General features: G+C 41.5%; 1 protein-coding gene across 4 annotated transcripts in view; it reads right to left on the bottom strand.

Annotated features, from left to right (window-relative positions):
• Window positions 1–404: 404 nt before the first annotated feature.
• Window positions 405–14,471, bottom strand: part of STRA6 (signaling receptor and transporter of retinol STRA6) — a 126,315-nt gene continuing 112,248 nt past the window's right edge. For all 4 annotated transcript variants that reach the window (XM_033919722.1, XM_033919723.1, XM_033919721.1 and 1 more), the window contains 3 exons: window positions 12,752–12,915; window positions 8,912–9,049; window positions 405–6,478 (listed from right to left, as the gene is read on the bottom strand). In XM_033919722.1, coding sequence (XP_033775613.1) covers window positions 6,303–6,478; window positions 8,912–9,049; window positions 12,752–12,915 — 478 coding nt within the window. In that variant the 3' untranslated portion in view covers window positions 405–6,302. The remainder of the gene's footprint in view (window positions 6,479–8,911; window positions 9,050–12,751; window positions 12,916–14,471) is intronic.

Below are 14,471 nucleotides of genomic sequence, written 5' to 3'. Positions count from 1 at the left end.
ACAAAATTATAAAAGAAAGTAAAATTACAAAAAGTCAAACCAAATGACAAAATTCTTAAAGACAAGACAAACTTGAGTTGGGAGGGAAGGGGGGGGAAGTTACAACTCTTTTTAGAAGGAAGGCAAAAAAGGGAGAGAACAAAAGGAAACGGGATAGTTAAAAATCTGAGAATGTTAAACGAATCTAAAATTTAAGTGTTAAAAGCATCTTCAAAAAGATAAGATTTTAAGGATTTTTTAAAGGAGGTAAGGTCTTTTTCATTTTTAATGTATTGTGGTAATGAGTTCCACCATTGGGGGCCTATTACAGAGAACATGTCGGATCTTCTCGTGCCCACTATTTTCAGAGAGGGTATAGATAGGAGATTTTGGAAGGATGATCTGAGTGGTCGTATAGTGTTATGGGGTATTAACATTCTGGCTATAAATTGAGGTTCATTATAGGTTAGGGTTTTAAATATTAACAGCATGACCTTAAAGAAAATGCGATGACTGATAGGGAGCCAGTGAGAATCGATCAATAGTGGTGTAACATGGTCATATTTCTTGGCGTTGTGGATTAATTTAATAGCTGTATTTTGGATAAGTTGAAGTCTTATTTTTTCTTTTTGGGAAATGTTAAGTAATAGTGAGTTGCAGTAGTCCATTTTAGCTATAATCAACGAATGAACCAGAATATTAATCGATTTTGGCTCAAGAAATTTGGCGATTGATCGTGTTAAACGCAATTTATAAAAACATGATTTAACTATATTATTGATGTGTTCGTGAAACAATAGTTTATCGTCGATTATGACCCCAAGAATTTTTAATGTGGAGACAGACTCTAGTGAGATATTATTAAGGACAAATGGGGTCTTCAAGCCTATGTCTTTTTTCCAGGCTTTTATTAAGGCTGACGTGTCCATTATATTATATGGACGAATCCTGCTTCCAAAGCCTTCCATCCCCGTGGGAGTCCCGTTGGCTAGAGGGGGGTCCCCGTTGGAGTCCCGTGGGCCAGAGGGGGGTCCCTGTGGGAGTCCCATGGGTTAGGGGGGATTCCCACAGGACCCCCGCGGGAATCCCGCGATCCCTGTTCCCGAGCAGACCTCTAGTTCAAACATGAAATAATAACAGAGTGCGCTCTCAACGCTATGTGGTTTAGTATCAGGGACTAATGTCTGGCAAGAAGTGTGATGTTTAAAAGTCTCCACACAGCATCAATGCATCTCAGTGCTGCGAGATAGTGCTCACTCCTGAGGTCTTAGGGTAATTATTACAGCACTAGGCTTTACCTGCACCCCTTAGGAAAAACCAAACAAACAGCATCATTCCAAATTATTTCAATGTAAGGCACTCACAAAACTCTCCCAGCCTGGCTTAGCCTTGACTCACAGTAATCACCCGTTATTCTAGTATAAGATTCTTTTGTGCGATACTTGTGCCAAACACTAATTTACTTTTGTAACAAGCTGTACCCTTGGCTCCAGAAATTGGCAGTAATTATATACTGTTTTGTTTCTCAAATAAACACTTATTTTACAAAGAATCTTCTCAGAATAAAAAGAAGAAACAACTGACGCAAAGGACCACACAAAAAGTGACCCCCCCCAAAAAAAAACCCCCAAAAAAACCCCAAATGTATTTATTCTACTGTAAGCTGATTATATTTATAACTGCAAATTCCCAGAGTCATATTGAAAACAAGGAATGAAAGATGAGGTCAAAGCCTGGAAACTCCCGACTGAATCTAAAGTGCTAGGAAATCAGATGTGCCCAGAGATTTATTTTTCCCAAGGACTAAACATTGCAAAACACATTTTAGCTTGCAAATATTTTTTTTTTTTTTTTAAACCCCAATATCTAGAATAAAGTTGAGTGTCCTTCTTAACTTGAGCAATTTCCAGTTTGCATACAACGCCATCATTAAAAAAAAATATGCAGGTGCAAAATTACACTTATCGTAACATATAGGTAACACATGTTTGCCAAGATTACAAAGAGTTATTGTCCCTTCCTTTCAGTCACTATTGCTCACTAATCATTCTTTCTTGGCAAACCTCTGGTAAAGGACCTTTGGTCAGTTATTGTTTCTTCATAATATCCAACTTGGACAGCATTCCACCTGCAACTGCATCAGGACAGATTTGTTTACCATTGTTTTCCAGACAATAGAGATAATTCATCAGTCCTTTGCTCAGAGACCTTAGCAAAATTGAGAAATGGTGACTTTTTTTGTCTCACATTTTATACTCAAATCAACAGTTTCCAGACCTTGAACTCATCTTATTTCGGGGAGGGGGGGGGCAGGGGAGGAGGGGGGTGTTCCACTATACCTCCAAAGATGTGCAATTGTGAATACGACCAGTTTACAGGAGTACAGGTTCTAATCCTTTTTGTACCATTCCTATGGCAGTTAGATTTTGTTGATCACAGAAGGTGAAGCAAGTCAAATGCTTTACACTAAACCTGGTCCTGCAGGAAAACAGAAATGACTAACTCAGGGTTACAGTCTCAAATGTGCTACGTGTAGCTCATAATTTCGGAGGTGTAAAAATATTCAGAAAACTGAGGCAACAACTAAAGCTTTTAGGAGTCGGGGAATGTTTTTTTTCTCCCCTCTAGTTATTTTGCTATTTACATTTTATACCTTTTTTAGGATTTTTTTTTGTTGTTTCTTGATTATTTTTCTTTTCTTTGTTTTCTTTTCTTTTCACCAGACACTGTGTTCTCTCTTTCTTTCTCTGTGGACTCTTCCTCTCTTCCTTCTAGCTTCTTTCCTTTGGCCAAGCAATAGGCCAAGCCAGTAGCAGCCCACAAGACTCTGCAGGCTGCGACTGCATTTCTCTACATTTCAGGTCCTGATGTAACGGTTGTCACAGCTCTTTAAAGCCAGAGCCTGTAGGTGTCAATTCCACTGTCTACCAGGGCTCAAATTTGGGTAGTCTGGAACTTGGGAGCTTTCCAACCCTAGTGGTTGTAACACTAGAATTCTATTCCTTCCTTACTATATAATATCACAGCATTGAAAAAATAATCTTCTAAGACCTAATTATAAATAAGTAACATCACTGGCACAGACATTTAATTCAAGTTCAAAACTAGGGTGCAAAAGCTAGAGAAAAACATCCTTAGAATTCTAGAAATATTTGCAGTTAATGAAACTTTAGATTCAGAGTGCATTACCTCATAAATCACTGACAGTACAAGCAACCAACTAAGGGGGGAAGTCATCAAGGTGCAGTTAAAGGAGGGGTTTTACTGCACTTTGATTTCCCTTGGGAGTCATTAACCTGGGGTGTTGCTGAACTGCAAGTCACTGACTCCTATGATAAAGGCCTAATGCTGCCCGATAACCACCTTGCAAGGCAGTGTTAGTTCACTAGCCTGGGAGCATTAGGCTTCAAACATGATCCAGTGCTCCTAGGCTGCATCTTAAAGGAGCTATGATGCTGCCACCACCCCTATCGAGTAGCACTCACATCTCTCTGATCAAAAGCCCCAGCCCCTGAGTTGCACCTCCTGATCCAAAACTTCCCCTGAAGAGAGCACTCCAATTCAAAGCTCTACCTCAATTAGCACCTCCCTTCAGAAAAGCCCTCCACTCAAAGGGTCCCCTAAAAGATCCCCCCCTTAAGACCCAGGAGCCTATTGACACTTACCTGATGGCCTAGTAGTCCCTTAGGAAGGATCAATCCTCATTCGCTCCTGCTTTTTCCAGTGCTGTTACTCAAAATGGCACCCTAGTAATAGTCTCACATTATTATCTCTAGGGGGTCATGTTTCTGTATAGCCCGAGACTACTAGACTACCTGGGAAGGGGCAGTAGGCTCCTGGGACATGAAGGAGCCATTTTGATGGTGGAGGCCCTTTGGAGAGGGAGACTTTGGAATGGGGATGAAACTTGGGGGAGATAGGGGGGAAGTGTGGGCACTAATTGGTGGGGACAAAATTGTGGTCCTTTAAGGTGCAGTCTGGGAACATCGAGGGCACACTTTGAGGTTCAATGCTCCCAGGATGATACATTTAAAAAAAACAGCTTTTGGCTGGGGTTATTTTTCAAGCTATAACATGATTGGAGGTGTTTATCACAAATTTCATTATACATAGTAATGAGAGGCCCACTATGTCTGCTGTAAGGATCATTTTTCCGGAGCCACCTTTGCTCCACCCTCCCTCTACTTCTTCACTATAGGATAAGGCTTGGAACAACCAATCTATTTTTTAAGGAAACACTCTGAATAGACCCTTTTCTGTTCTTCCAAACAATCTTTATTGAAACAAACCGACATGGTCTGTATTTCAGCTCAAACGAGCCTACCTCAGGGGTCAAAAAGAATATCGTACACCAAAGTTTCCGGTCAAGGAAAAGCAACAAATGTCTAGTTATGTCTAACAGCAAACTCCACCGCTAAAGTTAACACATCAAAGCATGGACTTGTGACCATTTCATCTAGAATCTATTCCATTTTTTGGGGGGGGTTCCTCATTCTGGGAGTCGTGTTATGAAGGCTTTTGCATGTGTATTACCTTTATATGCACATAATATGATCGTTATGAAATTTTCCGACATAATAGAATAGATTCCATTACCTTGGGATGCCTCGGGTTTAATATGCTGTGCATCACCGGAGATACAAAATCAACTTTCTTCATAGTCCTGGGCTGAAGATAAAAGGGTGAGGACTGAAAGTCAGACACCTCCGAGTACGGTACTTTCCTATAAAGTCCTGTGCGCTAGCACTAATGCCACACATCTAGTCTGGATGGGAGAGCATAAGGAAACCCGGAATTAAAAGTATTTCACAAAACAATGTTTGGACATCACTTCTCCTAGGCTTCCTTTTTAAAATGGCAATTTTCAAAACCTTGCTGTTTGAAATTTGCTCTCCATCAGTCCAGATGCAAGATGTATTGGAGTTCCACAATTTGCATTGTTTTAACCGTATTTAGGGGATGGTGTTGGGCGGATTAGAAAAAAACACATGAAGTCTAAATCTTCTTAGGACATTTAGGGGTCCTTTTCCTAAACAATGTTAAGCATTTACATGTGCCTAATGCACCAAAGAAGGCATACACAAAACACGTTAAAAGCATTTTGTAGTAACTTGCCTATCAGCACATGCTAATTGTGCATTATTATTTTTTTTTTGGGGGGGAGACAGGATGTGCCATGGAAGTGTAATCCAGCTAGCGTGTTCACATTACCACGTGCAACTGCATAAGGCCTTAAGATGGAAGCACTTAGGACCCCCGATTCTAAAAATGCTGCCTAAAAAAACAGGTGCCGAGGAATACAGTGCGTAGTGGCTGTCAAGCTTCAGTTAGGCGCCATTTCCAGAACTGCGCCTAGCAGTGCCTAAATTGGACTTAGGTGCCGGTAGGCCTCAAAATCAGGCGCCTCCTATTTAGGCCAGGATTTTCTTGGCCTAAGCACCCGTGCCTAAGTTTAGATCCGCCCATTTTCTGGTAGGCGCCTGGGCATTTCCTTCTGAAGACGGAATCTAGGTGGACAGTTTTGAAAATTGCTCCCTAAGTTTTAGCAGTCTCTGAAAACTTTCCAAAAGCTCCAAGGGTGGACAATATAGCAGGAGATACAGAATACGGGTTAGTCCTCCTTGGAAAGATATTGCACTGGTAGAGAGAAATGCGAGGAACAAGAGAAAATTGATGAAGGATTGTTCCTTTTCAGACATATACCAAGGAAAATTGTAATTTGTTGTTAACAACTTTGGAATGTTTTATGGAAAAGCAGGTCATAAATTGCTTTACTGAGTTAATTTAATTAGCTTCACATTAGCTTTTAATAAGAGCTAGCAGCATGAACATTTTCCTTCCGCCCCCCCCCAAAAAAAAAACCAACCCCTCCCCCCAACAACACAAAATGATTAAAAAATTTGCTGCTTGCTCAAAGCTTTCCAGGACTATATGCTAGCTTTCAACTGCTCAGAACCTTGGAAAAATTTCAAGACATTTACTTAGGAGTTTTGTTGCAGTGTGCCATCTTTTGGCTCCTGCGAATGTCTGTATATCTATGAATTTGGAAAAATCCAACACTAAATCATAAAGTCAAATCTATGAATGAATTCATCAGACGTGTGGATATTTATCACCAGGTCAACCAGAGACTAATCATGAGCCATGTGTTGAATTCTTCCAAGAAACCTATTGAAGGTGCTCTGGAAAGGATGCAGCAGAGGATAATACCCACAGAGGATAATACCCATTTTGGTATAGCAGATGAATGTATTAATTGAATGTGTGTCCAGTGCCAGCATCCTGTTGTAGTTGGCGATGGCCTACGTGCTTCATGGCATTCCCTAGTAGGAGGAGACTGCTTGAGTTCCATTAGCAGTGCACTGGAAGAGAAAAGATGCTCTAGAGGCCAAGAGAGTAGGGTTCTTCAGGAGAGTGTAGGCCACCCACCACCTCGCTCTGGCCTGCTTTGACTTGACTTTGTTCAGCACTGGTTTCTTGCTCTGCATCAACTGTATCCCTGCAGAAAAATAAAATCTAGTCACTCACACCTTTCCCGGATTTTTTTTTTTTCACTGATCTCATAATATTTAGTTGCAGCAGAAAGACTGAACTTTGGTATATCACATTCAGGTTTAATCCCTCAATGATGTATCTTTGAGCTCAGATTTGGAGAGGCAGCTAATCAAGTCTAAATTCCAAATCCAACACTAGATACATCATAAAATTTCTGAATTTGATCACTCTGCAGTGCCAGTTCTTGTTACTTGCAGTTCTGGTGAGGCATTCGATTTAGTCTGAGATGCAATGAATGATCTGGATATATAGACAGTTAAAACAGACAAGGTATGTGTAGCTCAATTGGCAAAGATGCATTGTAATTTTAGTACTGGAACAAGTCAAGAACTGAGATACCGAAACATAGGCATAAGAGAGGGTCCTTGATCTATCCAATGGAATATACGGAGGTCCCACAGCTGTGATTTTAAAATGTTTATCTCAAATTTAGCTGATTGAATAGCTGACCAGTTGGACTCCTGACAAAGGCATTTGCTGTTGAAACACAGACATTGTCAGGTCCTGTTCCATGTCCCTGATCTACGTTTGAGGACTGCCTTCGTGCCTCTGTATTTAAAGACCAATCTCAACCTTAGTCTCTGTGAAATTTCAACAATTTTCTCCCGTCGTACCCACTTCCCTAAGACCCGTCATGTCCCCGCTTTTGTATAATGTCTGCATTGTGAATGTTCTGAAGTAATCCATTTTCTATCATCTACAAATGCTACATTTTATATTGTGTGTTCATCTGAATATTGTGGTATTATTCCGACCTTTTTACGGCATTATCAAGCTATGCATAACTGGGAGGTAGGGTAGTGGAAAGGGGTCAATATTAAAATAGCAGGGAATGTGAAAGGTCAGGATTAAGGCACATTCTAAAGATGTGTAAGAGATTATGCATTATGCCCGATTCAATCCTGTACATAAAGTATGCAAGTTTTAGCTCACTTGCTTGACACATATGGATGAAGAACAGACTTTAAAAGTGCCTATTCAGGGCTGTGGAGTCGGTAGATAAATGTTCCGACTCCGACTCCTCAGTTTTTTGTACTTCAGACTCCGACTCCGACTCCAGGTACTCGAAATTTCCTCCGACTCCGACTCCTCGACTCCAACTCCACAGTACTGGTTAATTTTCAGATCGTTAAAATAGAATGTCAAGTTGAGAGAAATGAGCATTTTCGACACCACCTTCTTTTTGCTTTTAATCAAGGTTCTGAGGCTGCAGAAGCTGCTCGCAACATTTGTGCTGTGTATATAGTGGGTGCTATAGCTGAAAGAATCGCTCGTGATTGGTATGCCAAGTTAAAAAATGGAGTCGGTAGATAAATGTTCCGACTCCGACTCCTCAGTTTTTTGTACTTCTGACTCCGACTCCGACTCCAGGTACCCGAAATTTCCTCCGACTCCGACTCCTCGACTCCGACTCCACAGCCCTGCTGCCATTCGTACAAGTGACCGAGAAGAATGAATACTTTTGGAACTGTTAGTGTTTGGAAATGTTAGTTTTTGTAAAAAGTTCTTAAACTGTGTAAGACCATGTGTGCTTTTTACCAGGCTGAGGATAGTTTCTAGATATAATCTAAGTGCATCAATCTGTTTCAAGATTACTTTGAAAACTACTCTTTACACACCCCTGAAGTTATAAAATTATCTCCAAAGGGAGTCGACACATAGGCGCCCATGCTCAGTAAAAAACACCATTCAAATGATTTTTTTTTTTTTTACTGAGTTTCAAGGCGCCTACTGGCACCTATAAAATCAGTGCTGGAATCTCACCTCCATAGGTTCTTTAGGCTGTCTAAAGTTGCTATGGGCGTGGCAAATGCTGAAAGTGGTGCTAGGCAGGCTAAAGTGCCTATGTAGGTATGATTCACAACAAAGATAGGTGCCAGAAATGTAGGCCTGGAAAACTCTGGCCTACTTTTCCGGCATCTAACTTCGCGGGGGAGTACAATTTTCTATACGGTGCCATCACAGAACTGACAAGCGATCGGGGGCTGCTTTTTAGGCCGCCGCCAATGTTTGTGCTCTTTAGAGAATCCGGGCCATAGGGTCTTTTTATAAAAAAATTTTGTGTATAAAACAAATTTTTACACATGGTAAATGGCCGTTAGCAAACTGCTTGGGGGGGTTACATGTGCAAAATGTAGGTTCACAGATGAGGAATGAAAAGCAAAAAAAAAAAAAAAGTTACCACAAATCCTTGCCTGGAACTGCTGTTTTTGGACAAAATAGGGCTCCACACCAATATTTGGACAGAGGCAAAATGACAATTTATAAAGTTCCCATTCAGCTTCAATCTAAACTCCCTGAAGCCTTCCCAGGATAGAGCCATCACATGAAAACAGGCTCCTTCCTCTCAATTTACGCTGAAGACATAGATTGTTACCTTCTTCCACATCAATGGGTTTATTTCCAGTCTGTCCCTCATGTCTGGATAACTGAAGTAGTAAAAAGCAGGCAGCTTTCAGCAGCGGGTGCGATTGACTGACCTCAATCTTCAAGAAATGGCAGTAAGTGCGGTAAGCTGTAAGGAACAAATGTGTGAAAAAAAAGGTGGTCTTTTATACACACAGATAGACGGATCATGCAGCATGCAAATCTCATGCAGAGAATGCCCACAGGTTATTACCCCATATATAATGCACCTCTTTATTTATTTATTAAGATTTAATTGCAATTTTATTGAAGGAATTCAACCAAGACAGTGCTCAAATAGAATACTATGCAATATGTATACATACTAGGAATGTACACAATGAAATATTCTTAGTTTGTACAGGAGGTGAGACCTTTTCAAATGAAGGAAAACTCCAGCATGAGAGGGCATAGGACAAAATTAAGAGGTCATTGGAGATCTATAAGGGGACATATTACTCTGATTCTGGAGACTGTGGTTCCGCTGCCATATGAAGCTACTACATAGGCTTTTGTTCATTATCAATTTAAATTGTGATTTGATTCAAAACCTTATCAACCATGGACCTCTGAGGAAGGCGTGTTTACCGAAACACGGGCTGTGTCGGGTCCCTTGGTTTGTAAAAAGGTGGTATCATTTTACTTCTCTACTATTTACTAATTGTTTTTCTCAGGTATTTTAGTTAGATTGTGAGCCTTCGGGACAGTAAGGGAATTTCTAAGTACCTATCTTACTTATATTATTTTATTGTATTCTTTAATGTATATTTTCTGTAAACCGCTTCGAACCTAACGGATTAGCGATATATAAGAAATAAAATTACATTGGTGACTGTTTTCTACAGGTAATATTATTAGGTTTTTTTTTATATACCGCCTATCAAGGTTATCTAAGCAGTTTAACAATCAGGTACTCAAGCATTTTCCCTATCTGTCCCGGTGGGCTCACAATCTATCTAACATACCTGGGGCTATGGAGGACTAAGTGACTTGCCCAGGGTCACAAGGAGCAGCAGGGGGTTTGAACCCACAACCCCAGAGTGCTGAGGCTGTAGATCCAACCACTGCGCCACACACTCCTCCATATATATGCTGATAAAACGGCCCCCCAGATCCATCTGAAGACTGTGACTTTGGAGGCTAGTGCCCTGTGTCTAGCATGACTAGTGAGCACAAAAAGATGGTCAGATAACATGAACTCGTTGGTGACCTCAAGATATAGGAGAATAACTCTTCTCAAATCCAACATTTTCAGAATCCAGTCCTCTTTCTTAGAACCTGTGGATCGGAACGTCAGCAATCTGACTTCTCGATTGACGTAGAAAGCTGAAACAACCTTCAGCAAAAAAGATGGAATGGTGCACAAAGGAACTCCGGCCTCTGTGATTTTGAGGAAAGGCTCTCTGCAAGAAAGAGACAACTCTGAGATGCTTCTTGCCGAGGTAATTGCCACAAGAAAGACCTTCTTGAGCGTTAGATCCATCGAGGATGCTTCTTTCAAAGGCTCATATGAGCCTGGCTGAGGCCTAGCAAAACTACGTTAAGGTTCCATGAATGGAACAAGTGTTTTACTGGGGACTGAGACGCAGTGCCCCCTTTAGGAATCTGGCTATGTCTGGATGAGACACCAACTAAGCCTTTCAGTCTCCAGCCCTGAAACATGAAAGTCTCGCCATTTGAACTCTGAGGGATGCCAACCACTGTGCCACACACTCCTCCATATATATGCTGATAAAATGGCCCCCCGGATCCATCTGAAGACTGTGACTTTGGAGGCTAGTGCCCTGTGTCTAGCATGACTAGTGAGCACAAAAAGATGGTCAGATAACATGAACTCGTTGGTGACCTCAAGATATAGGAGAATAACTCTTCTCAAATCCAACATTTTCAGAATCCAGTCCTCTTTCTTAGAACCTGTGGATCGGAACGTCAGCAATCTGACTTCTCGATTGACGTAGAAAGCTGAAACAACCTTCAGCAAAAAAGATGGAATGGTGCACAAAGGAACTCCGGCCTCTGTGATTTTGAGGAAAGGCTCTCTGCAAGAAAGAGACAACTCTGAGATGCTTCTTGCCAAGGTAATTGCCACAAGAAAGACCTTCTTGAGCGTTAGATCCATCGAGGATGCTTCTTTCAAAGGCTCATATGAGCCTGGCTGAGGCCTAGCAAAACTACGTTAAGGTTCCATGAATGGAACAAGTGTTTTACTGGGGACTGAGACGCAGTGCCCCCTTTAGGAATCTGGCTATGTCTGGATGAGACACCAACTAAGCCTTTCAGTCTCGAGTCCTGAAACATGAAAGTCTCGCCATTTGAACTCTGAGGGATGCCACTGCAAACCCCTTGTCAAGGCCAGCCTGGCGGAAGGCTAACACCATGGAGATCAGAGCAGAGAAAGGATCCTCCTTTTCCTTAATGCACCGGTGCTGGAAAGTTTCCCATGCCTTAGCATACGCAGAGACTGTCGTAGGCTTTTTGGGTCTGTGCAGAGTAGTAATGACCACCTCCGAGTATCCCTGTGAAAAACGGTTTATATAATTATTCCATAAACAATTTATGGAATGGCTATGCCCTATAAGTAAGAAGAACAACTACCAAATAATATATTTAATTAGAACATAAGAATTGCCATACTGAAACAGACTGAAGGTCCATCAAACTCAGGATCCTGCCTGTTGTAGGTAGCTAGATCCCAAGTAGTGAAACAGATTTTATGCCGCTTATCCTAGGAATAAGCAGTGGATTTCCCCCAAATCATCTCAAGAATGGCCTATGGGCTTCTCTTTCAGGAAATTATCCAAACCTTTTTTAAACCCCGCTAAGCTGATTTCATCACATTCTCTGGCAACGAATTACAGAGTTTAATTACATGTTGTATGAAGAAATATTTTCTCCGGTTTGTTTTAAATCTATATACTACCATAACTATATACTTAAATTTCCTATAATCAGAATATTCAAGCCCCAGGGGAACAGTTCAAGAACATCTCCTCACTTCCAGTCATTGTATTTGGCTAATTACACACAGTAGGAAAGTTATTGTGTCCTGATGAAAGACAAAATGGGGCACTTTGTCGAGCCACTCCAGTTTGTATAGCTGCATGTATTTCAGATAATTGCATGTTCAGTATTTGATATTTAAGCCAGTGATCTCAGTAAGACACTACATATATGTATACAAAGAACTTTATAGTTTCTATCTCCGAATTTAGGAATTTTCTTATTCATAGAGGTCGGTTTTAGGAGGATGAGCCTAGCGATGTGTGACGTTTGAGCAAGCAGCACATACAGTGGTACAGTATGGGCTTGTGGTTGCTTGATTAGGAAGAGGACACATCAGTATTTGTATTGTGTCAACAACTAAGGATCTTTCGCTCACTTATGAAGTGAATTATTATTCTTGAACTTTTCCTCTGGGGCTTGAATATTCTGATTATATAGAGTTTAAATATAACTATAAGTAATATATACAAAGTCTATCAATCCCGGATTTCTTTCAGACGGCATGGCTGTCCCTAATCCAATGTGCTTACACAGTTGTAATGTTTTTATTGTAAAATACATAGCTCTTGATTTTGAATTTCATCTCTATTGGGGTCTGTTTAAAAACGTGGTTGAATTCTGTTTTACTGGATGACAAGAGAACAGACTACAATGCAATATTCTTTATGAAACCTTGGAAAACCCTCAGGTAAGTGCCCTTTTTGTAAAGATCAGCCCCTTAAACAAGATCAAACATCCATGTAAAAAGCTGGCACACTGCACATTTTCTTTACTGTAATCTAGAGCAAGAAATAACGCTGCTACTTACCAGGGTCAAAGCTCTCCACAGCACGGTGAAGGAGGCTCAGATCTAGTCGGCACAGGTGCACAATGTTGTACAATGCGGAAATGACCATCCTCCAGACACCCACCAGAAGCCCCAGCAGGAAGTTCACGGGGAACAACAGGTAGGTGAACAGATAAAGCATCCGTCTATGAGACCAGAATAGGTGAAAGGGCAAGTAAACGCTAAGGAAAATGTTGGCGCCTCAAACAAGATGATCATCAAGGAAAGCCAAGAAACATAGAAACATAGAAATAGACGGCAGATAAGGGCCACGGCCCATCTAGTCTGCCCACCCTAATGACCCTCCCCTACCTTTGCCCTGTGAATAGATCCCATGTGTCGATCCCATTTAGCCTTAAAATCAGGCACGCTGCTGGCCTCAATCACCTGCAGTGGAAGACTGTTCCAGCGATCAACCACCCTTTCTGTGAAAAAGAATTTCCTGGGGTCACCTCGCAGTTTCCCGCCCCTGATTTTCCACGGATGCCCTCTTGTTGCCGCGGGACCCTTGAAAAAGAAGATATCTTCCTCCGCCTCGATGCGGCCCGTTAGATACTTGAACGTCTCGATCATGTCTCCCCTCTCTCTGTGCTAATAGTTTCCACTCCAGTTTGATAATTAAGGGATCAGTAAGTTCCCACGATAGGTATGGCTATGGAATTACTGCCACAACTCTTAAGCCTGATGGAAAACTGGTCACCACTAGATACACATTAGAGGCAAAACACATTTTTATGCCTGTTGTCTGCCACCTAGTCACTAGGGGGCTCCTTTTACACAGGCGTGCTAGCGTTTTTAGTGCACGCATCGGATTAGCGCGCGCTAGCCGAAAAATTACCGCCTGCTTAAAAGGAGGCGGTAGCGGCTAGCGCGAGCGGCAATTTAGGCCCTAACGCACCTTTGTAAGAGGAGCCCTAGATTCAAACTTAATCTCTTCTTTCCTAATCACCAGATATATTTCCTTTCAATCTTTCATATAGTTTGCATTTGTTAACCACTCTGAAAGGTGGTTTATCAGATTACAAACTTGACACTGAAGCATCTAAACCAGGGGTGTCCAACCTGCAGCCCAGGGGGGCCACACGCGGCCCTGTGAAGTATTTTGTGCGGCCCCGGTCGAGGGCGACGCAGTGTTTTCCTCTGCCGCCCCTGGGTGTTTACCATCTTGCCGGCTCCCTCCACTGTCTTGTTGCAGCGTTTACGCGTTTGTGCGGTCCCCCCAAAAAAATTTTTGTCGGCCAATGCGGCCCAGGGAAGCCAAAAGGTTGGACACCCCTGAATTCTAAACTCTTTGAAAACTGAGTCTATTAGTTCAAATTGCTGCTAAAAAGGAACGTGAAAAGCTCTGGACTTTGGAAAGGTTTTGGTGGAATTTGTTAAGACTTTCTAGCGTGCAGCACGGTTGAAGAAATACTATCCAATCTAAAGAGTTTCACCCAGACCTTTCCAAGGGCTACAACTTTTCACACTCCTATTGAGCAGCAATTTGACTTATCTATTGTTTCAATTGTAATTAATTAAAAAAGATACTTAGGGGAAATTCTGTAAATGGTGTCTAAAAAGACAGGCACTTATCTAATAGACATCTATCTCTTGTCAATCACACTTATGTGCCTAACTAACATTTAGATTAGAGAATGACACAGGGACAAATTTTTCCCTATCCCCGCAGGAACTCATTTTCCAGTCCTGTCCCCATTTC

The sequence above is a fragment of the Geotrypetes seraphini genome, chromosome 14 (assembly GCF_902459505.1).
Source record: "Geotrypetes seraphini chromosome 14, aGeoSer1.1, whole genome shotgun sequence".
In the NCBI taxonomy this organism is placed as follows: Eukaryota; Metazoa; Chordata; class Amphibia; order Gymnophiona; family Dermophiidae; genus Geotrypetes; species Geotrypetes seraphini.
Note: the sequence above shows the minus strand (reverse complement) of the source record. Positions and strands in the feature narration are given on the sequence as shown.